This window comes from Vespula pensylvanica, chromosome 18 (assembly GCF_014466175.1).
Source record: "Vespula pensylvanica isolate Volc-1 chromosome 18, ASM1446617v1, whole genome shotgun sequence".
Taxonomy (NCBI): domain Eukaryota; kingdom Metazoa; phylum Arthropoda; class Insecta; order Hymenoptera; family Vespidae; genus Vespula; species Vespula pensylvanica.
In genome coordinates this window covers 1627692-1652866 of record NC_057702.1, presented here as the reverse complement: position 1 = coordinate 1652866, position 25175 = coordinate 1627692, and the positions used below count along the sequence as shown (strand labels likewise).

General features: G+C 31.8%; 3 protein-coding genes and 1 long non-coding RNA gene across 12 annotated transcripts; 2 read left to right on the top strand and 2 right to left on the bottom strand.

The window, feature by feature from the left end:
* Nucleotides 1-1127: 1127 nt before the first annotated feature.
* LOC122635458 (zinc finger protein 543-like) lies at nt 1128-4341 on the bottom strand. Its single transcript, XM_043825706.1, has 5 exons — nt 4037-4341; nt 2888-3218; nt 2533-2805; nt 2265-2447; nt 1128-2175 (listed from the first exon to the last, which is right to left on the bottom strand). Exons 1-5 carry the CDS (start codon nt 4199-4201, stop codon nt 1805-1807), a joined length of 1323 nt encoding a protein of 440 aa, XP_043681641.1. The 5' UTR covers nt 4202-4341; the 3' UTR covers nt 1128-1804.
* Nucleotides 4342-4921: 580 nt separating this feature from the next.
* Nucleotides 4922-15513, top strand: LOC122635462 (putative uncharacterized protein DDB_G0290521). Of its 5 annotated transcripts, none has more exons than XM_043825713.1 (8): nt 4922-5077; nt 6260-6596; nt 8955-9110; nt 10354-10454; nt 12768-12847; nt 13309-13608; nt 13915-14040; nt 14256-15513. In XM_043825713.1, the coding sequence occupies exons 3-8, from the start codon at nt 8986-8988 to the stop codon at nt 14532-14534; spliced, it is 1011 nt and encodes a 336-aa protein (XP_043681648.1). In that variant the 5' UTR covers nt 4922-5077; nt 6260-6596; nt 8955-8985; the 3' UTR covers nt 14535-15513. The 5 variants fall into 5 exon arrangements, with proteins under 5 accessions (XP_043681648.1, XP_043681650.1, XP_043681652.1 ...); XM_043825715.1 differs by having other exon boundaries at nt 4924-5077; nt 13918-14040; XM_043825717.1 differs by lacking the exon at nt 8955-9110 and having other exon boundaries at nt 4926-5077.
* On the bottom strand, nt 15508-22518 carry LOC122635456 (probable E3 ubiquitin-protein ligase HERC4). 5 transcript variants are annotated; one of them, XM_043825689.1, is made up of 18 exons: nt 22353-22517; nt 20872-21061; nt 20640-20750; nt 20408-20530; nt 20040-20315; nt 19787-19938; nt 19610-19726; nt 19265-19531; nt 19039-19166; nt 18799-18967; nt 18416-18706; nt 18167-18352; nt 17989-18075; nt 17699-17893; nt 17303-17613; nt 17062-17211; nt 16642-16981; nt 15508-16555 (listed from the first exon to the last, which is right to left on the bottom strand). In XM_043825689.1, exons 1-18 carry the CDS (start codon nt 22377-22379, stop codon nt 16403-16405), a joined length of 3273 nt encoding a protein of 1090 aa, XP_043681624.1. In that variant the 5' UTR covers nt 22380-22517; the 3' UTR covers nt 15508-16402. The 5 variants fall into 5 exon arrangements, with proteins under 5 accessions (XP_043681624.1, XP_043681626.1, XP_043681625.1 ...); XM_043825691.1 differs by lacking the exon at nt 22353-22517 and adding an exon at nt 22194-22328; XM_043825690.1 differs by lacking the exon at nt 22353-22517 and adding an exon at nt 22123-22279.
* Nucleotides 22382-23177, top strand: LOC122635467. The gene is made up of 2 exons (XR_006328681.1): nt 22382-22518; nt 22949-23177. It is a non-coding gene; the product is annotated as an uncharacterized LOC122635467 (long non-coding RNA).
* The last annotated feature ends 1998 nt before the right edge of the window (nt 23178-25175 follow it).

Genomic DNA, 25175 nt, shown 5'->3' with positions numbered 1-25175 from the left:
ATATATCATGGTCTATTATATGATATAGCGGCATTAGAATGAAATATATTTATCTATTCAATATAGTGTTTTCATAGGGCAATTTATGTGAAAATACTATAAATATAGTTAGGCTACTTTGTACGATATTTTAATAGTAATGAATATACTGAGCTCTGTCGCACTTGACATCTATAAACAATCGTAGCGAGCATTTAGAATATTCACCTATGTACATTGCGCAACGATTCTTTATTCTTTCTCTACTGCCGTGTAAAGTAATAGTGTTGCGGTGTACTTAATAACTTTTTTACCAGGATCATTTGAAAAGTTCGCAGCTTTTTCATTTTCTTTTCTTTCTTTTTCTTAAATGTATCAGTTCTTTTTTTTAAAACGAAACACATTTTAAAGTGAAAAAGAAGAAAAAAAGCCTTGAATTTTTCAAATTGCCCTTGTATGAGCATCTATTAATGTTTGCTTATGCTAACAATTTTTTCTTTTTATTAGACGAAATTTCGAATAATTATAATAATGTACATTAAATGAATGATAGTAGCAAGAAATAATGTTGTATCCCAATGATCATAACTTTACGTACTTTTATGAAAGGTTGAACACAGCATTTGTGAATCACATAATGAAGTTTTAACATTTATAGTTCACTCATACCTTCGAATATACTGCTTTAATAGAAGGATGATGTGTTACGAATAGAAATTATAAATATTATGCGATATAAAGTAGACGAAAAGTGTTTCAGTAATGTTTCCTATGCCATCGAACTATTAATAATATTACACCAAATTAAAAAGTATATATATGAAACGTTGAATTTGCAAACACAATACCTAAAAAAAAAATATTTCACGGATAGATGATTATGTCTCTATATATTATAGAATGGTATATAAGTTTTGCATTTTATAAAGTTAATAATGTTGCTATGAGTCTCAATATAAAAAAAATTGTCTGTCGAACTTTTAGCAAGTAAAAATAATTATGATCGTGTACATAAACTTCATTCTGTATTTAATAATAAAGTTATTAAGAATTAGTTATGGGATATGTATATGTATATCGAACATCATATAATCTTTGAAACTTATATGAAAGATGAATGATACTTACGTCAGATGAAAAAACATTTGCCATCATTATATTGTATATTTATAGGTATATATACATAGAATATATATTTAATCGTGTACATAGTACATAAGGTCTTTTATGAATATACACTGAAAGGACCAATCTATATTTCTTTTAAAAACGTGCCTATTTAAAAAAATATTTTAACCTGTCTTTATAACTGATTGAAAGAAAACTTTATATTTTTTCTAATTTTAAACAATATATAATACATGTTAATTGTAAATAACACTATTTGCATTCGTTACATAACTTTGTACAAAAAGTGTAGATAGTATAGCGCAGTGGAAATTTTTCTTTTTTTTTTTGTTTTTTTTTTTTTTTTATACATTATTTAAAGAGTCAACGAAAGAATAAACGAAAATAATTGTCAAATAGGGACTAATCAAAAAAGAATTGAAAAAAGGTAAAATACCTTTTAATGATATCCAAAGTTTCTATGGGTCAGTTGTATGTTAATATATAAAAAATTATAATAATTTATAATAATTTAAAATTGAATGTCATTTGACGTACATTATAATAAATGATCATTATCAATTATTATTTTCATTTGTAATTATAAAAGTATGAGAGTATACTCTCTTTATTTTATAAAAAATTTACAACTGGACCCAAAGAAGTAAAATTCTTATTTCATCAGTTGGAAGTAAAACGCAATTTTATTCGTTGAACATTAATTCGTTAAAATCTTTTTAGGTGCATGAATACGACTGTGCCTTAGAAGTGAACTTTTATCAGTAAAAGATTTTTCACATTCAACACACTTGTACGTTCTACCAGTATGCGTAACTAAATGCCTGCTAAGTCCTGATGCATGACAAAATGCTTTAGGACATAGTTGACAATGGTGAAGTTGAATATCGTTTGGATCCAACTTTTGATGCCGACGCATATGTACTTTCAGCGCTTCGCGTTGCGTAAAACTTTTTTCACAATGTTGACACTGGAATGGTTTTTGTCCAGAATGAGTCATTAAATGACGTAGTAATATTTCTTTCTGTGCAAATGCCCGATGACATATATTACAACCAAACGGTTTTTCACCTAAAAATAATAAAAAACATAGTTCACAATAAATTCATTAGATTTTTTATCATTCAAAGAGACAATAGGTATCTTATATTAAAACTGACCAGTGTGTGTACGTTCGTGCCTTATTAACGCTGATCTTGTAGGGAACCACTTTTCACATGCTTGACACGTATATCCTCTTTGAGTAGAATGAACCGACTGATGACTTTTTAACATTATTCTTCTAGTGAATGCTTTTGGGCACTTATCGCATTGAAATACTTTTAATTCTGTATTTGCTTCAACTATATAGAAAAGAATCATATATTAAACTTTCCTTTATACATACATATATATATATATGTGTCAAGAGATTTGTGATATATGTACCTATTGTGTCACCCATTGGTTGTAATTTCAATGATTCTCCTTGACCAGAACTGTTGCTGGTCAGCTCCATCATGTAAACATTTTTATGATCTGCATTTGCGATAGCTCTTTGTACTTCTTCAGCTTCATCTTCAGATTCTTGTTCTTGTTTAATTCTCGTTGTACGTATCGTACATCGAGCTTTTGCCGTTCTTTCTTCAGCTGGTACTAATGTAATACTTTCTGGATCTTCAGACATAGTTTCTTCCATTTCTGGATTTTCTGAATTCATACCTAAAAATTGAAAGAACTTAATTAGACTTTATATATTCATAAATCATGTAGCTAATAGTTTTCAATCTTGATCATTACGTACCTAAAATATATCCACCAACTAATTCTTCTTCTGTAACTTCTATGGGATCTCCATCCGCTTGACCTCCAGTTCCTTTAGTTGACACTAAATCGGCTAATAACTGTTTAACTTGTTTAGATTTCCCAGTGCCAGATGCTTCCTTCAAATCATCCGTGTTATTCTCTTGATTATCTGTTTCTTCATCTTGACCAGTCAACTGACGTATTAATTTCATGTGTTTCCTAAGCTTAACATCAGCAGCTTCACATTTCTTTTTAAATTGGTAAGACTTTTCCAATTGGTACTTGCATGGATGACAGATTTTATTTGGTAAACCATCTTCCTCGAAAACCTAAATAACATATACATTTTTTATTCCTTTAGTACATATAATTATATTCTTACAATATATATAATAAATTTAAATACATGAGAGCAAAGTATAGTTTTTTAACTGCAATCACTTCAAAATGACCTCTGATGTTTTAACTGATGTTTCAATGTATTCTAATTTTTATTTATAAAGTTGTATAATAATTTATCATTGGAAAATTTTAAAAAGATAAAACTTTCAAGCTACTTGAATAAAAAATTATATAACTATCAGAAATATTTTTGCACCGAACGTTGTTACACTCATTGTCATGCTTTCCAACGTTATTATCGGCTCTCTAATCGAATTGCATAGAGGTAAATGTTGGTGATTGAACGTTGCAGATTTCTATAAATCCGAAAGGTAAAAGGTATTATTACATCTCGTAGAGAAGTGCGCTCTCTCGTTCTAGATCCCTGTAAACGAAGGAACGAGATATCGCGAGTACGAAGTCGATAACTCGGTAAAGCTGGTAGTTCCTAAAGGCGTATGTACGTTGACACATACAGAGAGGCGCGACGCGCCTATGAATTACAGACGCGGATTGGAGGAGAAAAGAGAGGATGTGAAATTGTAAGAGAGAGAGAGAGAGAGAGAGAGAGAGGGAAGGAGAAGAGAAAGAGAGGGAGGAGAGATGTAGAAGAGAAATAATCAAGCGAAAAGATAAAATAGATTCCTATTTTTCGTAAAATTACTTCGTATGGAAAACGTTTCGTGAATAATATAAAAAAAAAAAAATCTAAACGTCATCGATTTTGTTTGTTATTCTAGCGCGCCAATAAATGGACGCTACTCACTTCCAAATTGACGCATGCCATGATTCTAAGAGGCAACGGTATGGTCTCGTCGTCGAAAATCGGCACCATCTCTTCTTCCTTTGCCAAGCACAGTCGGCACAACTCGTTCACGTGAATAATTACGTTGCTAGGGCCATCGCCCTTTTTTCTACTGTACGTTTTCATTATTCCCAATGAAATTTATCTTTACGAGAGCTTCTCAGATGTCGGCGTCGCTTAGGAAGCGTACTTTTCCCGGAAAATAGTAGGAGCTATCGAAGACTCGGTCACTCACAACGGGATCTATAATGGCTGCGGCGTCGAAAAGGTTTCTCGACCAATGGGCGTTTCGATAGCGCTGCGATCGCTCGTTTTCCGACACTGTCGCCATTTCTATAACTACATGAGAAAAGGACGGTATATCGTCGATTTTAAAAGTATGACGAAGAAACAAATAGACGTAGAACTCGTCGAAAAGAGAGGGAGAGGAAGACGTAGGAATCCATTTTGAGAGCAAGCTGCATCGCGAGTCGGTAAGGGCGGTAGCTTTTATTGATCTCTTACGTTCTTCTTAACGGCGGGAAACGAACTACTACCTTTTCTCTTTCTACCTCTTTTTTTCTTATTCTTTCGTAGTCATGAAAGAATTTTCAACGGTCAGTGTGCGGTTTGTACTTCCTTGACTCGACTCATTCCTCAGGCAGAAAGAAAAAAGAATTAAAAAAAAAAAAAAAAAAAAGTAAAAAAAAGACAGAAAATAAGTAAAAAAGTTGAACAGAGTTAGGAGTATACTTTCGAGGAAGATCTTTCAACGTTTCGTTAGGAACAAAACGATTATGGTATAAGCGCATAGAAGAACGCGTTTCTCCGATATGGAATAATATCGACGGGTTCGTTCATGTCCTGATCGTTGTGTCAGCGTATTCGTGTCCTGATCGTCGATATAGCCGTAATTCGCAGTTATATGGTACAACGTGATATCAGGCGCCGTTCGATTATCGAAAGTACGACATTTGGAATATGATGACGTAGAGATCGGTGTTCACGTTCGTTACTCTTTTGGTAAGAATAATTTCTTTTCTAAATAGTTCATTTATTTTTCGAATTTACAAGACAATTAAGGATTATTATATAAATATATGCGTCTATATTGTAAGGAAACTGATACTTGCGATAAATATTAATATAATTTCTATAGGATCGATTATTTGCAAAGGCATACACGCATAAAATGAAGTATCGACATTTTTCTTAGAACTTAACCTAACTTGCAACAAGTTTCTTATATATATAGGTTTAGACGAGTATATATACATGTGTGTGTATGATGTATATATATGTATATATTACATGTATGTATGTATGTATCATTAATGGGTATATATATAATATATGTTTAAACGTTTAATATAATGCAGTAAGATGTTAATTATCTATTATTAGGATCTTTTTCGTGCCAATATTTTGTTACGTTTCTGTATATTTGAATCTGCATTATTAGAATATTACATTACCGACAGTATTTGCGATATAGTACATGAATCGACAAATTAATTTTTATTTTTAAACAATCATTATTATTAACAAAGAGGATAGAAACAGATAAATATATGTTTCTAAGAAAATATTAAATGAAAATTTCTTTTTCTTTTGTTGATTATGATAGAAAAGGAAATGTAAAAAAGATAATTGCATATATTTTGTCAGCTTTCAAGATAATTTTGTAAACGTAGACAACAAATAATATCGCCATCTAACGACGGAGATTAGAAATTGAATAACGCGCCAATATTTTCAGATACTCGATATAGTTTTCTTTTTTAACGCTAGGTGGACGTAGCATTCATTTTATCCGTTACTAAAAAGTTATCGCATATACCTTACGCGTCAAATATATTTCATTTTCAGGTAGAAAACATTTCTCGTTGTAATAATTATATATAAGTATTTTATTTTAGAGATATGTAGATTTATCGTAAAGTTATATTATAATTATTCCTTTTACCATACTATCTTTCTCCAGGAGAAATAAATAACTTTGAAGAGATCTGTTATCACACAAACGTAAGAATATAAATGATTTTAGTTTATTTTGTTTTAAAAGTAAGCTGTAGCCGTATTCGCATATAAATTATATTACGTTTATTTTCTAATTCTTGATACATATGTATATTGAAAGAATCGATTGATTTAGAGAATATCTCGTAAATCTTTATGTTCGTAAAACAGTAATTGTATTTCCAGGTTATCCTGGAGTAAAAGAACCCGCCATAATAGCGCCATTTTGGCGGGAGGTAGAATGAAAAATGAGCGGGAAGCTTAACGTGAGAAAAGCTTCGAGAAAACGCAAATGACTTTCTTGCGTTTGCCAGGAAAGTGGTTGGAGACGATGGATAGCGGTGCGAGGGGACTCGAAAATAACTTCGTCCTGTGGATATGAGAATGAGAAAGAGAGAGAAAGAGGAAGAGAGGAAGAGGGAGATAGTCATCACTCCGCTGGTACTCTCGCATGCTTTTGCTTTTACGAGTCCAGTGTGTTTCGATAGACGAAGAACGCGTGTTTCACCTTTTCAACACGAAGGTAGGTTTAAAAGCTTCCCAGAAACGAAAGCTCTCTTTCTCTTACCATTTACATTTTACTCAACACCGTTTTCACTTTTGTTTATACCGGAAACGGAAATATAATTCTCTTGCGGTTGATCGTCTTCTTCTTTTTCTATTTTCTTTTCCTCTCTTTTCTTTTTTTTGACTGGCTCGTACAATATCATACATTATTGTATTTATTTCAGAGACAATCAAAACAAAAATTTGTGCGCGTGTGTGTATATATGTATGTATGTATGTATATATACTTACACGTTGTTCAGTATTCATATTTACCTTTTTATTAGACGACAGGAGATATATTTTGGTATAATCTTGATATACTATAGTCATTCTTAGATTTCTAATTTTATACTTGTTATTTTTGTATCTCTTTTATACTTTGGTCTTGTATATAGTCTTTGAAGATAAAGCAGAAGCGGAGAAGCGTGGAAAAGCAACGGAGAGTTCGAGGAAGAAGAGAAAGTTGAGAGGAAAAGTCTCTTCCGCATTGTATTCTTTCTTTAAAGAGTTCTTCGACCATATTTTAGAGTTAGTTTATTTTTGTTTACTTGTACTATACAATTATATATATGTATTCTTTTTTTTTGCTTATTACTTTCGTTACGATTTTATTGTTAATCTTCACAGAGCACATTCTTTACTATACTGAAATAGGCAATATCGTATATATGTATCTTGTATCGTAATGCAGACATATAAAAATAGTTCGGTCGATCTATAATATCGGTACGGAGAAGAAGAGCGTGTAAACAATCTCGGATCTTGGATATCTCGATGTCGAATACTTGGCATCCGATCAGTGTGGATTGCACAAAAGAAAACAAGAGAGAAAATACAAGCATCAAAGTGACGCATTAAAAAAAAAAAAAAAAAAAAAGGGAGAAAAAAAATAGTAGATGTGTGTTGAGAAAATTTCAATAAAAAGAAAGAAAGAAGATACATTTCTTTGAGAAACTTATCATTGGTAATTTTCACTTAGAAAGTCTTCCTTTCTTTCTCTTTTTCTTTTTTTTTTTCACGTCTGGCACGAACTTTCCGGTCTGAGGAGTCAGATTTCAAAGAAGAGCTCTCTGCTTCAATCCAAAGAGCTCGCCCAAATACCAACGAAGCTGGTGGAAATAGAAATGAGTTATGTAAAGGAAACGGATATCGAAATTTCACGTTAGCAGTTGTCGCAGAATGTTTCTAATGCTTAAACTAATTGTCTTCGATCTTTCGAAAGATTTTTGGCTTGATCGCTATTTTACCCTCGATGTGTTACACGTTCGCCTTCGTACAACATTTCTGATTATATCGTAATGCAATACGATCCTATACATACGATATCCACTAAATCTGACGTATCTTCGTTTAACAGGGAAAAGAGGGAGAGACGTAAGAGATTTTGCGGACGATGTAGATATATTCGGAGGAATTTCGTAGCAAAAATAACTATGGTAGGCCAACGGTGGCTACCCCCGGCATCAAGATATTTCAGTAAGAAATTTTAACTTTCTGAATAAAATACTTCATCTCTTGAGTTTTCGATTTTTCTTCTTTTTCTTCTTCTTTTTAGGCTTAATCCGAATTACACGAATGTATACTTTAGCTCTTCAAAGGATTCTACTCCAAGAAACTAGTTTCTCTTTCGTCATTTAGTTTCATTCATTCATGATTAGAATATATAACTTAAAATAGAATGTTTATTGGAAAGTCTGCGGAAATTTGACGAAGATTGACTAAACGTTGCCCTCTCGTCAATGTCACTTCTGACATTTGAGAGTACTCGTTGTAACTTAAGCGATGAATAGCTTACTCCAATTTCCAAAGCTAAAAGATAGTGTCAGTGAACTCTTAGGGAATACTTCTAACTGGATATAAGAACCATTCGGTTATTATCGTTTTCAATAGACTGAACCGAAGCTGAACGATCATATACGTCCTTTCTTGCTTTTTCGACAACCCTCTCTCTACGCGGATTTCTTGGCACGAACTTTGGAACATGCGAACACTTTGCGATATATGCGATCGTTGTATTTGCGATCAAATGTCCAAACATTGTGGCGTACAATCTTGAAGTAATGATCACACGTAGGTGATTCGCCAGTAGAATTTTCGGTGTCGTTTCTGTATCACTTGTGCCTGACGATTAGTAATCGAGTAAAGTGAAATAGTTGAATCATCTCGACCGTTTTATATCTTCGGACTAAGAGCATTGATTGTATAGTGGTGGTGCGTTTTAAATATAAATAAGAGGAAGACGAGTCAACATTGAAAGTAGAACGTGATGAACGAATTTATCTTAAAAATGTTATATTTTTCAAAGGAATTAATATGAATGTTTTATTTGTAGTCAGAAGAAAGTGGAGAAAGAAAGAAAAAATATGTCCGGGCAGAAAGTGAAATATGTTAACAAGCAATTCAACTCTCCGATCAACTTGTATTCACCGCAAGCAATACAGGAGACTTTGGAGAGGCAAACTCAGGTTCTGGCTAATGGAGCAGTCGGGTAATGACATTCGTACTTAAAATATCACGCACACGACCTACGGAAGAATGCAGAGAGAGAGAGAGAGAGAGAGAGAGAGAGAGAGAGAGAGAGAGAAAAAGAATTTTCATCCCAGGATAACGTAATCGTTCCTTTTTTCTCTATTTCATTATAATCCATGATAAATTTCACTCGATAATTTCCCTTTATTCTCTAACGAATCTGATTCATTTTCTTTCTTAATTGTTCTCAGAGAAGGGGGTATCTAATCCTTAGATCGTCTTGGAAGTTCTTGAAAAACTCTAGGTCTTCTTATGATCTTATTTCAATACTTTTATTTCAATGATTTTTTTTTATAATTATGATTTTTATTTTTTTGATGTGATAAGGATGTGAATGGAAGTAGATAAAGAAAATAAAAAGAAAAATATTAGGTTGATTGACCTATTGATAAACGTAAGTCAACCACCTTACGTCAATTCTACGCATATATATATATATATATATATATATATATATATATACACACGCACACGTATATACCATACGTCTCTCTAGCCTCGGCTATAAAGAATCGACGAGTGACGTCGATTTAGAAGGTAGTGTCTCATATAAGTGTCTTATATGAGTCGAGATGAATCATCCGAGAGAACAGGAGATTGCTGCTGCGGCTGCTGCTACCGCCGTCTTCGTCGTCGTCGTCGTCGTCGTCGTCGTCGTCTTCGACGTCGTCATTGGCGAGAGCCCCCCGTTATTTTCAGAGGGCCGAATCACACCGGTTAGAAATAAACGCGGACTCGGAGGCTAGTCGTTGCGCAAAGCCCGCGAACGTCGTACTTGACTTAGTTTCGCGTTTGATGGCCCCTGGCTATACGGTTGACCGCAGTCTCTCGTGATTTTCCCGATACACCCCTGTTCTTCAATCGCGCTTGCTTCATTTCTTTCCTAATATGATCGCTCAAAGAAGGTTCGATTCTTTCGTTTTCTTTCAGTTTTCTTTTATTCGTCATTTTCGTCAGATTAATTTAATATTTATCATTTGGCTAATTTCGCTATATCTTATCTCACGTATCATTATCTAGATACATTCACCCGGTTTTCTAATTGTAAAATTATAAAAAGTCTACCGTCAGCTTTGATTAATATTCTATATAATAAAGTTTGGCTATAATCAGCCTGTTAAGTAGTTCATTCTCTCTCTAATAGTTATTATTTTGATGTATCAACAAAACAGTAGATGTTTACAGGAGATTTTTCTTTTTAGGATCGATTTCAACCAGCTGGCCAAGCCGGCAAATTTGCAAAACAGCGCTGTTCTACGCATGCTCGAAGAGGAGGAAGCAAGACAACGAGGTGGTCAACCAAGTGAGTTTCATGAATTCTTGCATCTTTATTATTTCGTTCACCTGCCGAGTACGACTATATAACACTATCGTATAGACGTAATGGCACATACCGTTGATATATAATTAATTGTAGGCAAATGTCCGTATGTGCTAATTTAACGCGGTGTTATTAACATCTTCGAGACATCGTTCCATAATGTCTGCGGTGCATCTTTGATTCATTCGCTATATACTTACTATTCTGCTATATACCACGTGTCTGGCGACTATTCAAAGATTCATTTTGCCAAATTAGCAATAGGTGTCTAAAACGTAAAAACTTTTTAATATAGGGTCATTCTAGTCCCTAAGGACGAATTTTAAGAGAAACTTTGACCTTGCATGTGTCGAGTGCATGACAAAGTATAACTCTATATCGATAATTACAAAAATATTCTAATGATCGCAGAATTTTCAAATTAATCATTTATTCTTTTTTTAATTATTCTAGCAGCATTTAATTATCTGTAAATGTATCATTCAGACTAGAATTTTCTTTTTTCTTTCGTTTCTTTTTTTTTTTTTTTTTTTACATACATACATACATACATACATACACATCCTATTGAAATTTAGTCTCACCTAACTTAATAATTTATGTTTATCACTATATGCTTACATTCTAGCGAGCTAATTTTACGTTTTACTTACGCTTGCTGCTTTTGCCCAGATCGCAAGAAACGGAACTTAAACTGATCGTCGCAGGAGACTAACAAGATCACTGACACGCAAGGAATATACCGATCTACCAATTCCACGAGAAAAAAAGTACGGAGGATTTAGTACCCACTAATTTTGATCAAGAGGCTCCTAACACAATCCAAAGACACGAGCTTTTGCGATGCTCTTCTAACTTCAAAAGATCATTGTGATCTATTATCAAAGGCTTCTGCCATTAATAATATTAGAAGCGAATGTAATTTTTCTAATTGCAGGTAATCATAAAATTAATTGCCATTCCATAATTAATAATTATTTCTGCACGATTTTTTGATCTAAAGATATTATGCATATATAAATATTGCAACAAAATTTTTAAAAAGAAAGAAGTTGAAAAAAAATATATGTTAACAACATAGCATAGAGAAAAAGAAATTTGGGAAAGCTATAAATTACCGGTAACATGAAAATTTTGAAAATCAACCAATAATCACTGGCTGGTTGTCTAGTATCCCCACTCTTTGGCCAATCACCAAGGAAACTCTAAAATCGGTGGCCAGGTCATTTCGGCAATCATGAAAGGTAGAAGAAATGTTCGTTTAGCGTTAGTAGTTGGCCAGTTTTTGTTTTGGCAAAGTCGTGTCCATCGACTTAATACACCTGAGAGTAACTTCGTTTCCAAAATTGTGTGCAAAAGATAGAGGGTACGTTGTGATAAATATCACATCGTATATAAATCCATCGTAATAATAATAATAATAATAATTGTTGTATTTTCAATGTTTGATATCGTTTGGATTGACGAGATGATATTCGTATGGTCGAATCAGATTTGGAAGAATATATCTGGAAGAATATGTGACAATAGTGACAACAATTTTGTGCTCAGTGAATTGAAATTTATTTTCCATAATCTTTTTTGTTTTTGGAAGATATTTTATAGTGTATAATCACAAAAAAAATAATATTATAGTAAGTTTGTAATTGAAAACATCGTGCATGCACTTTAATTAATGTCAAATTTTTGAACATGAGGTGATATCTCTTTCTATTTTAATTTTCAATATATATATATATATGTATATATATATATACACACACACACACGCACATTCTTTTTTAACACACGAAGTTCGGACTCAAAAGAAAGTTTTTAAAAAAATTTCATCGTTCCAAAATACATGTATTCGGCCTTCGAGTTTTGAAGAAACTAAGAATACAACGAGGTCATATAGGAATCATGAAAATTTTAAAATAATAATCGCATAAATATAAACTTGGCTAGAGCGACAGGAATCAACATAACGAATATTAATCCCACGATGTTGACGTAATCGATTTCTTTTCACATATTTTTTTTTTATTATTATTTTTTTAATTTTATATTTTTCTTTTTTTATTTATCTTTTAATCTTTTGCAATGTCCTACGAAACGATCGCTACGTCCAGCAACTACAGCCAAGTACATTAATATGATGAAGACGTTCGTTGATAATTTGATCATACGATCTCTTTCGTAATGATTTAGATTTTATTAGAGAGTTGTAAAGGATTATGAATCAACTATCAGACATATATATGTATATATAGATATTTTATTAACTTTTTAACATACAATTTTATTTTGTTTCAGATTTGAAACGTGTTGCTTGGCCACCACCTCCTGAAGATCAAGATCTTGACTTCGTTGAACAAGGACCTGTACAAGCGAAGGTAAATTCCACGATTCACATGACAATAAGATATTCGTTGATATTGTTACTTGATGCTTAGTGTTTTTCATAGCATAGTCCAGTCATTTGGTACGTACGGAACTTGTCATGGCAGCCTTTAGCATAATTGTGTTCCCTTGTATGTTTCATTCCGAAGATGTCCTTTTTCTTTTTTTCTTTTCTTTCTTTCTTTTTTCGTTTTTTTTTTTTCTGAACATATAAATTAAGCACTGTGAATCTTCGTGCACGTTATATATACATGTATATGTATTGCAATGTCTTGAAGCCTGTTAATATTTATGTATCACGTATCAGATCAAAATGTCGAGCTAGAATATTGCACGTTCGATTATTGAAAATTGTTCAGAAATCGTGTCGCGGCAAAGAAATCGAATTGTGGGAGGATCGTTGAATGTGCACGTTTAGTAGCAAACGACCATATGTTTATTTTCCCTTAAAAAGACCCGTGGAATCGGTGAGATTCCCTCGTACCAGAGCAGTCCTTCGTCAGGTCCATCACCTCAACCACCATCGACGGTAGCCCGTTCATCGACTCAGAGTGCTCTTCCATCGTCTCCATCGCCGTCGATCAGTCCAAGTGGAACTCTTCTACGACAACCATCGCATTTTCAACAGCCATTTGCACCTAAAGGTTGGGCACCTGTGACACCACCTGCTACTTCACCTATTCTACAACAACATCCTCTTCAAGCTTGGTCCAATCAACCACAGCAACAACAACAAGCTCAGACTACTTGGAAGGTAAGTGATTCAAGGTACGGACGTTGACCTTGTGTCTCTTGAAATATTTTTAACTTGTTAACTTTGAAAAAAAAAATTCGAAGATTTGAGGAAGAGATAGATGTAATTTGACACGTCCGTGCTTTGGAAATTTGAGCAGATGAAGATAATATTCATTTGCTTTCGATTTGTCTTCTTTCATTTCAACCTCCAACGACTATCAAGGATTATCAATGGCCCATGCAGTTGAACGAAGCAATCTGAAATACAAGGCGAAACTCATTGTAATTTCGTGGTAATCTCTTGATGTATATTTTTATGTTTCAGCAGCATCCTCAAGAGCACAACGAGCGAACGAGACAACAGAATCAACCGTATCAATCTTACGGTCCTGCATCTTACGAAGCACCACCGTCTACCATTGTTCTTAGACCGGAGCCTCCGATCTCACAGGTTGATAAAATTTCTTTCATTTAGCGATATTTAAAAGTATATATGTATATATTACTATTATTTATTCATTTATTTTATATACATTTATATAGGTACATACTACTTAACAATGAAATCATGTTTATGAGAGGAACAATTGCTCAAAACTTTCTATCGTATAATTAGAATGAAATATATAAAAAAAATATATAGAAATATATATATTAATTTTGTAGGCACCAGCACCGGTGTACCAAGCACAACCTGCTGCAACAAAAGCTCCAATCAGTGGTAACATGAGAGGAGATCTCAAATGGCCACCACCTTCCGTAAAAGCACAAACGGAAGCTGAGAATAGAGCCAGGATGGATCTGGCTAAAGGACCTGCATTCAGGCCACGCCGAGTTAACAAGGATTACAGCGGATTTTTTGCTCAACATGCTCTTAACAATACTTATCCAGGTTACAGAGCTCCACCAGGAACTCAATACTTTACTCCATCTTATCAACATTAGCAGAGGCATTCTATAATATATTCGCATTATATTTTCGCCTTAATATTACATAGATTTTTTAGGATATCTGCGCAAATTCCGATAATGCCAATCGACTAATTACTTGAAATGAAGTTTCACTTTCCTCAGGTTCTTTCTTTTTTCTTTTTTCTTTTTTCTTTTCAAAATGAGATTCATCGAGAGAAATGATAAAACAGTTATCGCATTTTTAAACTGACTCTTTAACGATGAATTATTTTATTTAACATAATTTTAATATATTACTCATCTCTTTATATAGGTCTTGGCAAGCTCGTTGTACAGATTTCCTGTGTCGAGAATGTATATATATATATATGTATATATATAATATATATATATATATGTATATGTATCTATTTACAGAGACTGACCGACCCGTAAATTATCATAATTTTACATCTTTTTTTTCTTTTTCTCTTCTTTTCTTTCTGCCTTTCTTTCTTTAGTCGCATAAATATTTTGATAAAAAAAAAAAATAATGAAACAAATTTATGCACAAGTATGCTTTCCACGTTTTTTTTTTTCGTGTTGACATTTTTAAAGATCATGACATTTTTACAGGACAACTAATGCTTCCAAAATGTTTCCAGCTCTATAATATATGTCCTTAAATGAAAATGAACACAGCAAAATGATATGCGAAGATCGAATGCCCGAATAATGCTAGAAATGAACAAAGAAACTTAAACGATTAAACGATATCGAATTAATATAGAATAATATTAATAGACGAACAAGATATTCGAATGTTATATAATTAATTACATTATGAAATCGAAGAAAACACATTAACGCACTAAAGCATAATTTGACGTCGCATAATAGTTATTTAAAAATAAAACGTATCTTTTATAACACAATTTGGCACTAATGTGTCTATGAATAACTAACGATACGTTTGTAATTATGTAATTTATTGTTGTGGAGAGATAAATAAAAAGATCTTTACAAATTTCAACTTTTTTAACATCTTCGCGCGGATCAGATGAAGTTGGATCTTTATTATACGACGCGATAAAAAATTAAATTACACACGTTTCTCAATAACATATAATCCATTACCCTTAAATTTACTACAAATAAATAAATTTTTCAAATAGATGCACAAACATTTCATTCGAGGTTTTCTATTTGGTTGTGTATGTTTTTGTGAAATAAATCTTTTTTTTATATTCGTTAAAAATATAAAATATGTTCTCTAGTTAAAAGCGTAATATTTTTTTTGAAAAATTTTTTGTTCTATAATAATACATATCTTTAAAATCCTTTTATAAATCATGACTAAATGTCATGACACATTCTAAAACATGACATATAAAAGATTGCTCCTTCATTATAATAATAAATACTCCCTGAGTTATAACTTTTCTTCTATGCAATTTATAATAATTTTGTTAAATGAACAAACGCTAAACATTTCTTTCTCTCATATGTTGTTCCTTTCTCTATTTGGTTTAATAATTATAAATGAAATATTAATCTGAATATATCTTACTTTGTAAAGCGAATGATAAGAGATAACTTGTTATTATAATATGACTAGATAATAACAAATATTGAATTGAAATTTTTCAAAAGCCGTGATGTGTTATTGAAATATTTCAATGGATATATAGTATGAATCATAAAACAAGTATGTAACAAGACGCAATTAAACTATCTGCTTTAATTCGATGCATGAACAAATGACGACAATTGTCAATTGAACATGCACTTACATCAATGAAGAATTACATCATCATAGTGATTTTCTATTTTACACCATTAAAAAAAAAAAAAAAATAGTAATAATTAGTTTGCAAAAAATATAATAATATATTACAATACAAAAATAATCTTTTATGTGTTCACACCAGCGAAAAGCCTTGAGTTTGTTGAATAGCTTGTAATAATTTATAGCGTAATCTTTCGCGAGTTTGGTAACGTGGGAGATCAAGCACATTAAAGCATGTATGTGCAACGGGCAACATACGTTCATCGCTCATCGGTTGTATTATTATCTGCGATATAAATATGAAACATGAAATATAATTAATAATATAAAATTTCCTTAAAAGAGGAAGGTAATATAATTGAAATAATTTACCTTAATTGCTTTCATACCCTGTATAGGTATTCTGTCACTTCCAGTTAAGAAAAGTAAAAATTTCTTTTTTTCTTCCAAAGGTAGCTCATGAAATACTTGCCAAAATAAGTTAATGGTAGGATCATTTGCCGAGTAGCCTTCTTTATACGTTGCATTTCTTTGTAGCTCTTCCCAATCATAATTTTCATTTCCAACAACCACTGCCATCAATTCATGGCTATGGAAAAGTTCCAATACTCTTCCTCCACACACTTTGTGAAAACCTGTATGAAATGCTTGATAATGAGATTCTACTGATTTGTTGAGAATATAATCTACGTACAAGTCAACAAATTGTTTTCTGAAAAAATACAACAATTGTTTTAATACAATGGCATACAATCTATTTTGATTGAAAAATCAATTATAACAATGACTAACTTATTTTTTAATGTAACAGGAACTTTCCCACCATCTGGTATTAATTCATATATCTTTCTCTCACCAAAAGCATCCCTGACTATTTCAAAATTTAAACAGAATATCTCTTCGAAATCTGGATTCTCATAATCAAGAATACTTTGCAAACTTCTGCAATCAACAAAAATTTTCATCCCATTAATAATATTTGTTTGAATTTTTCATCTTCATTTGATATAGGTATAATAGATTAGGCACATACTTAGCAACTGCTGGAGACATTTCTTTGATATCAATCAATCCCACTGGTTCATGTAATAATTTTTTATATAAAGCCAATGGGAAGGGTAGATCAATTATTATAAAATTATAAATGACAAGTCCACACAGCAAACCAATTAAGGAATACATAACTTCGTCTTCAAATGAATCTTGACTAAACCAAATAGTTCTAGTCTCTTCATATTCTTTAAACATTCCATATTTTGGGTCTAAGATTTCTTTTAAAAGAAGCATAAAAAATTCTTTTTTAACTCCTCCTGCGTCTTCTGCTTCTTCTCCGTGAAATTTCACCTGTTTAGAAATAACACGTATATGTCATATAAATCTAATTAAAAATAAAAATAAAACATATGTAAATATATAATAAAATGCTTACTCTTAGCGGTTTCTTCAAATCGCTAGGATCATAATGAGATAATTCCAGTAAAGTATCTTGTACAATATTTTCTCGTGAAACATTTAACGTGACAAATTGATTGTGAAGTCTAGCATCCATGCTGTTAGCGGGATATGGATGGAAAAGCATTTGAGTAATAGCACGAGTTGCAGCTTCGTTCATTGCTGATTGCATCTATTATTAAATCAAAACGCATATATAGAAAAGTCAACTAAACACTACATTTTTTAGAAGACATTGAAGATCGATTATTTAACGTAAAATAATACCTGTATTGCTTGATCTGTTTCCAATAATACGGTTTTCGCTTGCGCATCAAAAAGGAAAGGATAATCGCAGAAATACATTCTATTATTCTACAAATAAAAGATAACAAGTTTTAAGAAAAAAAGAATACACAGACCAGTTAATTTTTATATCGCTAAATGCATATTTCAGTTATCATACCGAATAATTGTCTTTTTCCGTCAGCCATTTAAAATAATCAGCTTTAATATCTATATGTTCTATTAATTCTGGCAAATGAAACGTGGAATAAGGCACCCTAATTTTATCTTCAGCAGTATGATTTAATTTATTTAATAATCTTAAAAATTCTAAGACGTATTTGCTCAATACATTCCACGATACATTCTATAAATAAAAGAAGTACGATTTTATTATATTATTTTATAATTTTAATAAAAGTATTATTACCTTGTCATGTTTGGATTGCTTTATAATATGTAAAACAACACTTTTATGAGTACGAACAAGTCTTTCGAAGTAATAAGGCGGAGCTTTACTCCACCATGAGCTTACTACTTTAAGAGCTTCTGATTTTAAATTTATAACAGCTTTGCAAAATGGTTGATGTAAAGCATTCCAATGCAAAGGATTTGCGAAACCATGATACAAAGGCACTGTTAAATATACTCTCAAAGATTCTATGTCTGGTGGAGAGGTTGAGAAAGATGGTATAAGACTATCTGTTATGCTATTAAAAATCTGAAATAATTTTTTATTAAATATTAATAAATGCAATCACTACAAATAATCAATGCATAAATAAATCTTCTAAGCTAAAAAAAAATACGTACGAGTTCCTGAATTGTATCGTTACACAATTCTGATATTACTCCAAAGGATTTAATTGCTATATCCAAATCTACTCCATGGTTTTTACTTGAACATCCATAATGAGCATCGTTCTTAAATAAAAACGATCCATTTATACAAGATTGACTCTTAAAAGCGGTTTCTAAATACCTGAAATATGAAATGTATAAAATATAAAAATTTATAATATTTTTAAACATTAAAAAGATGATTTTACTTACATCATAAGTTCATGATCAACAGAAGATCCTTTTGGAACTCTTTGACAAGCTGCCAATTGTTCTTCAGATATATTAAGTATCTGAGAAGTAGAATCTATTACTCTGCAGTCGTCCGATTCAATATTTTCCTATATAACGATTGATCAATACAATATAATCTTAATAATAAAATTTTTTATACATATATATATATATATATATATATCATTATAACGCGTAAATTTACTTCTCTTGGAATAACAGTGGCAAAACAATGATCCCCTCCACTAAATATATGTTTAACGATGCAATCAATCATATAGGAACTCAACTGTGTGTCGAGTTTGATCATTGCTGACCCATTAGGAGGTACCCATGGTCCAAGTACAACTTGAGGAGTAGTAACACTTTGAGTAATGCGATTGCCTAATTGTCCTGCACCACCTAGGCCCCAAGCATAAATTTTTCTATGTGAAGGTACGAATGCCAAAGTATGTCTTCGACCACATGACACCTGCAAAAGACAAATATTATATGTAATAAACTTTTTAATATGTTAAAGGGAGAAAAAAATTCTATAGCATTTGTGTACTTGTGTAACAGTACTGCCCATCAATTCCATAACTTGTCGAGGTAAAATCTCATTGCTATGACTTCCATGTCCCAATTGACCATACATTCCTGCACCACAGGTGAATACACCACCATCCTATAAAAACGAACATGACAAATAATTTAATATAATTTTTTCAATTATTTCATACTTTACCATTGTTAAAAATACAGAAAATTCTTCTCCACATGCCGCATAACATACTTTGGCATTTCGCAAAGTTCTTAATTGGCAAGGAAGATACCTAATTTGCGTATCATTTAGTCCCAATTGGCCAAATACATTTTTCCCCCAGCCAAATACAGCACCTACAAAAAAAATTATTAATGTAGAAATACTTTTCTACAAATCACAAGTTTATTTTTTAATATCATATCACTGTTTTTTTAAATATTATATTAAACATTACCCGACTTAGTTATAGCTATACTATGATAACCACCACATGCAATAAATGCAATAGGTAAAGAAATTAAGCTGCATATAAGTTTTGGTTTTAATTCCTTAATTACATCAGAACCTAAGCCTAACTGCCCTTCAGTATTTGAACCCCAAGCATAGATTTCTCCATTATTTGTAAGCGCAAGTACATGTTTTATTCCGCAAGCTACTTGCACAATTACATTTGTTCCTAATGTTTTTACCATACGTGGTATATTTTCAGTAGGGTTTATTATATTTAATCCTGGAAAATATAAAAGTTGACAGAATTTGTTTGATATTTCATTATTATAATTAAATGTCAAATTATAATATACTTTTACAATAGTACACTACCTAATTGACCTTCAGAATTACATCCCCAGCTAAATAATTGTCCCCATTCATTAACAGCTACCGTGTGACATGCTCCACATGCTGCCTTTTTAAATACAAATGCTTCTAATCCTGATATCAAGCCTATATATAAAACATTAATATTACTTTTAATTATTTCTCTTAGATTTTATCTCTAAAACTTGAAAATAATTAATAAAATAAAATCAACATATTAATTCAAAATACTCACGTAACCTTTTTCTTCCTTTATCATGTCCTAGTTGCCCAAAGTCATTATTTCCACAAGAATATAATTCTCCACCTCGTGTTATAACTACAGTATGACTTTCGCCACATGCAACTGAAAAAAAAAAACATATACACCGTTAAACACGTATCCTCTTTAAAGATTCTATCTATAAAACTATTATAATAAATAAGCAAATTGCTAATTCTTTAATAAATACAAATGAAAATCTTACTATATGTAACTTCTGTAGATTTCTGAAAATCAACTTCACGAGGAGTAAGAATATGTTCATCTTCGATACCACCTAGTCCTAATTCTCCATGAATGGAACTTCCCCAGCAAAACATATTTTTGTGTAATGCAATCAGGGAACAACCCAATGCTAAATCAGTACCCAATCTAGGTTTCTTTGACCAACTTGCCTATAATTTTAATAAGTATATTAATGATTGCATAGGTTAAATAATGTCAACATATAGTTCAACAATAATTAAAACATATAAAAAGTTTGTAATATAATAACTTTAATAAATATTATTATATTTGGAACTAAACATTCCTCTAATTATAACTTATTAAAAAAACTTTATATATATATATATTAAATAGTAATAACATTTTGTATAGTATATCCAAATTGTTTTATATTTTATATACTTTATAAAAATTTATTTCTATATATGCATAAATATAAAAGCATCTTATATTGTAGTATAAATAAGCATACGAATGAAAAAAAGAAAAACAAAAACAAAATGCATACCATGTATTTTAGATGATACAATGAGAAAGATAAGTAAAGGTGAAGGTAAAGAATTGAAGAAGGTATTTAAACAGATTGACTAACCATGTTTTTTTGTCTTTTTTTCATATTTATTGAAATCATCAATAGTATGTGCAAGACATAGGATTTATGAGAAGCATGTGTTCTTCTAAAAATAACTGTCTATTTTTTTCGTGGACACAAAGATGTTTACTATGTCTAAATTATATTGAAATTTTTAAACAAGAAAAATCGTAAAAATATATTGTGCAATAACGTTCCAAAATATATTTTACATTTTTTTTGTTTCTTTTTTTAACTAATAATATCGTTACATTCGAGGACAATGAGGTTGACACAAGAGTGGAAGGAAGATGTAAGAAATTGTCAATAATACATCAACATAATTAATTTTGAAAGAACGACATGGCGTAAATATCAATCTTTTTTAACATTAGCAAATTCTAATATCTTTTCTTGAAAATGTAATCACTCTTATTTATTGTTGTGTGTATCTTCAAATTGAATTAATATACATAAAATTTGTTTTTTTTTTTTTTTTTAAAGTTAGGTTAAGAAAGTAATAATACTAATGAATTTAGTCACAATCACAATGTTTATCATTGTCATTCGGTACTAATCAATTCTGTTTAGAATAAGGTATGTATATATGTATGTTAAAGGAAAAGGGAAAGGCAAATTTGTCATGATTTCATTTACCATTCGAAAAAGATCCATTGCTCCCTTTTTTTTTTTTATTTATCACTTCTACTGTTACTTATCTTACTCACATTTCTTTTTCAATAATTTTTCTCAGGCACTATCGAAATAGAACCCTTTGTCGAGATGAAGAATAACTATCCAACATGAAAGAAGACGAAGTTCACGGTACACGCGGCCCCTTTTCTGTTTGGATCAACTTAAATCAACTTAATGAACATTTATTTTACCTTGCTTTTTCGAATCTCAAGAGTCATAGTTCTTGGGATCAGGAGCGTAGAAATGCATTTATGTGTCCTCTTTTTTTTCTGATAATGATAAGCAAAATTGCATATAACCTATATAAAAAGAATTCGAATTTATTATCAACTCGTGCAATATAATTAATTAAAAAAGGTGAGTACATCTATGACGTATAAATCATATAAATTTTCAGGTTACTAAAAAACTGATTACACACACACAGACATGCACACAAACACACGCACACAGTTTTTAAAATGATATTATCGATATTATATTACATCACCGAAAGTTGTTATTATTTTGATGAATTTTATTGCAATATTTTCCCTTGGGTAAAATGCTTGCATCGATATTAAGAATATTTAAGTAGACAATAAATTTATTTGGAAACATTCAGAAAAGCAGAACGACAGTAATTTCTTTAAAAATATAATATTATTCATTGTACAATACAACAATTTTATATAAAATCTCAGAAAAATTAGTATTATTTAAAAAATACAAAAATTGATTTTATTTTGAAGTAAAACAACGGTCGAAAAATACAATGATGTTGACTATCTATATATTATGTTTGTAGTTCGTGGATTGCCCCACCCCATCGCGTGGTGATCGGCGGGCGGGCGGCGGCCATATTATTAGTGAGGTGTCAGTATTTTCTCAACGTGACGGGATTTTTGGGTGTGGATCGTACAATTTCCCGTCGTTCCTTGATAGCGTGCATTAGTGCAAGTGTAAGTGCGACCGGTCCATCGTGAATGTGTGGTACACGTGTCAAAGGAACACCCTCTTACATAGAGAAAACAAGTAAGTCGTCGTTTGTTGCATCGTTTGAGAATATAAGCACACAGCTAACGGATGGGAACGAGGAGAGAAAGAGAAAGAGAAAGAGAGAATGTATGCACGTTGAAAATCATCGAAATCATTGATCGTATCTAATCGATAATATCTCACGGTTCAAATGATTTCAGTGCAACAAACCGTACGACTAATCATTCTCTAACCTTAAAACACAATCGGTCTTTAAACTCAAAGAATTATATACATGTATTTCGTCTATTTCAAGGCTACTCTTTCAATAGTTTTTTCTTTTTTTTTTTTCCCCCTTACAAAACACGTGTTTTAATAGCAATTGAGAATTTGTCTATAGATCAAGGACACGTCCCTCTAAACAATTTTCAGAATCATTTCAATAGATATATTGTGTTAGATAACGTACATACTCGTAAGTCGTAAACACATCAGTCAATCACAAGATGTTTACAGGGTCGAGTAGATTTTTTTCCTTCGGCAGAATGAATGGCCAAGGCGTTTTCTACATTTTACACGAGTTAGTCTTTAGTCGAATTTTCGAGGTTAGATATTTCATTGTAGTGAGATAGTAATAGTAGCGTGTGCGAGTGTGTGCAACAACGCGCCCACGTATATGTGCGTGTGTGTGTAAACAATACTTTATATACATATATATGGATACAACATTATCTATTTCCTCTTTTACGTATCATGTGTAAATTCGAAGTAGGATGTATGCGTGGGTTGTGCATAATTACTGAATGTTCTTATAGCACGCTTCATCAACGCTTGCGTATTTTCATGAAAGTATAATTATTCGTATCGTATAAATTGTTTGAACAAATTTTCGACGAATTCTATTTTTATATGCTCGACGTTTGCTATCATTTTTTATTAGCTATAACTTGTTTACTTATTGATATACGAGTTTCAAGAATCTACCGTACGGTACAGTTAATTTCTCCGTTCGATTTTCGAATTCGGTTTCTAGTTATTAGAAAGCAGAATCTTACGAAATTGAAAACGTCATATTATCATCGAATCCTTCGTATTTAATATACTTCCTCGTTTCCTTATTATTATTAAAAGATTTATGAAGCAATCGATAAAGCGGAAAATATACGGAGGTAATTTTTATGCGATTCTATAAATATCTATTTAAATCGAACAAAATAATCGTCGATTATCCGTCTACGTTACCGAGACTATTTAATTATACGAAAAGAAAGTAGGATACGTCGTTAAAAGATTTATGTATGTTTGAGACGGTAACAGTTGGAGAACGAAAGAAGAATTTGAAAAGGTGTACGATTCCAATGTACGTGTGTTGTGTTTCATCGTTAAGAGATAGGAACGAGCATATTACGTCAATGAGCGACCTTGAAAAGAATGATCAGGAGGATCCTACGATGTCGTGTTTTATCGACGAATTTTGTACGAACGCATTCGACGATGAAGTTGGAACGGAAATGTCACACAAATTCATATACGTGAGCGCGCTCGTGCACACACACACACACACACATACCACACACCATGCACAGGTAGTCACGTTGTTCGATTTTCGGAGTGACGTCACGTTAGGACATTTTTTAAAATCGACCAATCAAGTTTCAGGATAAATCTCGTGAGTGCGTTCTTTCATCTTTCATCTCTCTTTCTCTCTACCTCTTCCTTTTTTTTTATGGTGTAAGAATCGAGGCAATGAACATCGATTTTTTGTTTTCCATTTTCTTTTTTCTTTCTTTTTTCCTTTTCATATTCTCTTTTCCTCGTTATTCAAAGCGAGCAAAGCAAAGTTTCCCCATGAGACAGCAACGGATATAAGTTTTTATTAATAGACAGACGCTTTCCGTCGTCTCTTACGTTCGCCTTCATCGTCGAACGAATATATCCACAACGTACGTTGGAGTTACAGATATTTAACGTCAACGATTAAAGCAAGTAGAGATATCGTCGTCGGTTCAACGAACGTCGACAGTCCTAGATAAAAGGGGAATGCTAGACGACGAGAG

Excerpts from the sequence above, each read along its gene's own strand:
- LOC122635458 (XM_043825706.1), bottom strand. The coding sequence starts at position 4,201 with ATGAAAACGTACAGTAGAAAAAAGGGCGATGGCCCTAGCAACGTAATT. Across the intron at positions 3,219-4,036 it reads TGGCATGCGTCAATTTGGAA|GTTTTCGAGGAAGATGGTTT; the intron begins GTGAGTAGCGTC and ends TATGTTATTTAG. Across the intron at positions 2,806-2,887 it reads AGTTGGTGGATATATTTTAG|GTATGAATTCAGAAAATCCA; the intron begins GTACGTAATGAT and ends TTCAATTTTTAG.
- LOC122635462 (XM_043825713.1), top strand. The coding sequence starts at position 8,986 with ATGTCCGGGCAGAAAGTGAAATATGTTAACAAGCAATTCAACTCTCCG. Across the intron at positions 9,111-10,353 it reads CTGGCTAATGGAGCAGTCGG|GATCGATTTCAACCAGCTGG; the intron begins GTAATGACATTC and ends TTTTCTTTTTAG. Across the intron at positions 13,609-13,914 it reads AAGCTCAGACTACTTGGAAG|CAGCATCCTCAAGAGCACAA; the intron begins GTAAGTGATTCA and ends TTTATGTTTCAG.
- LOC122635456 (XM_043825689.1), bottom strand. The coding sequence starts at position 22,379 with ATGACTCTTGAGATTCGAAAAAGCAAG. Across the intron at positions 20,751-20,871 it reads ATCTACAGAAGTTACATATA|TTGCATGTGGCGAAAGTCAT; the intron begins GTAAGATTTTCA and ends TTTTTTTTTCAG. Across the intron at positions 18,076-18,166 it reads CGGAAAAAGACAATTATTCG|AATAATAGAATGTATTTCTG; the intron begins GTATGATAACTG and ends TTTTATTTGTAG.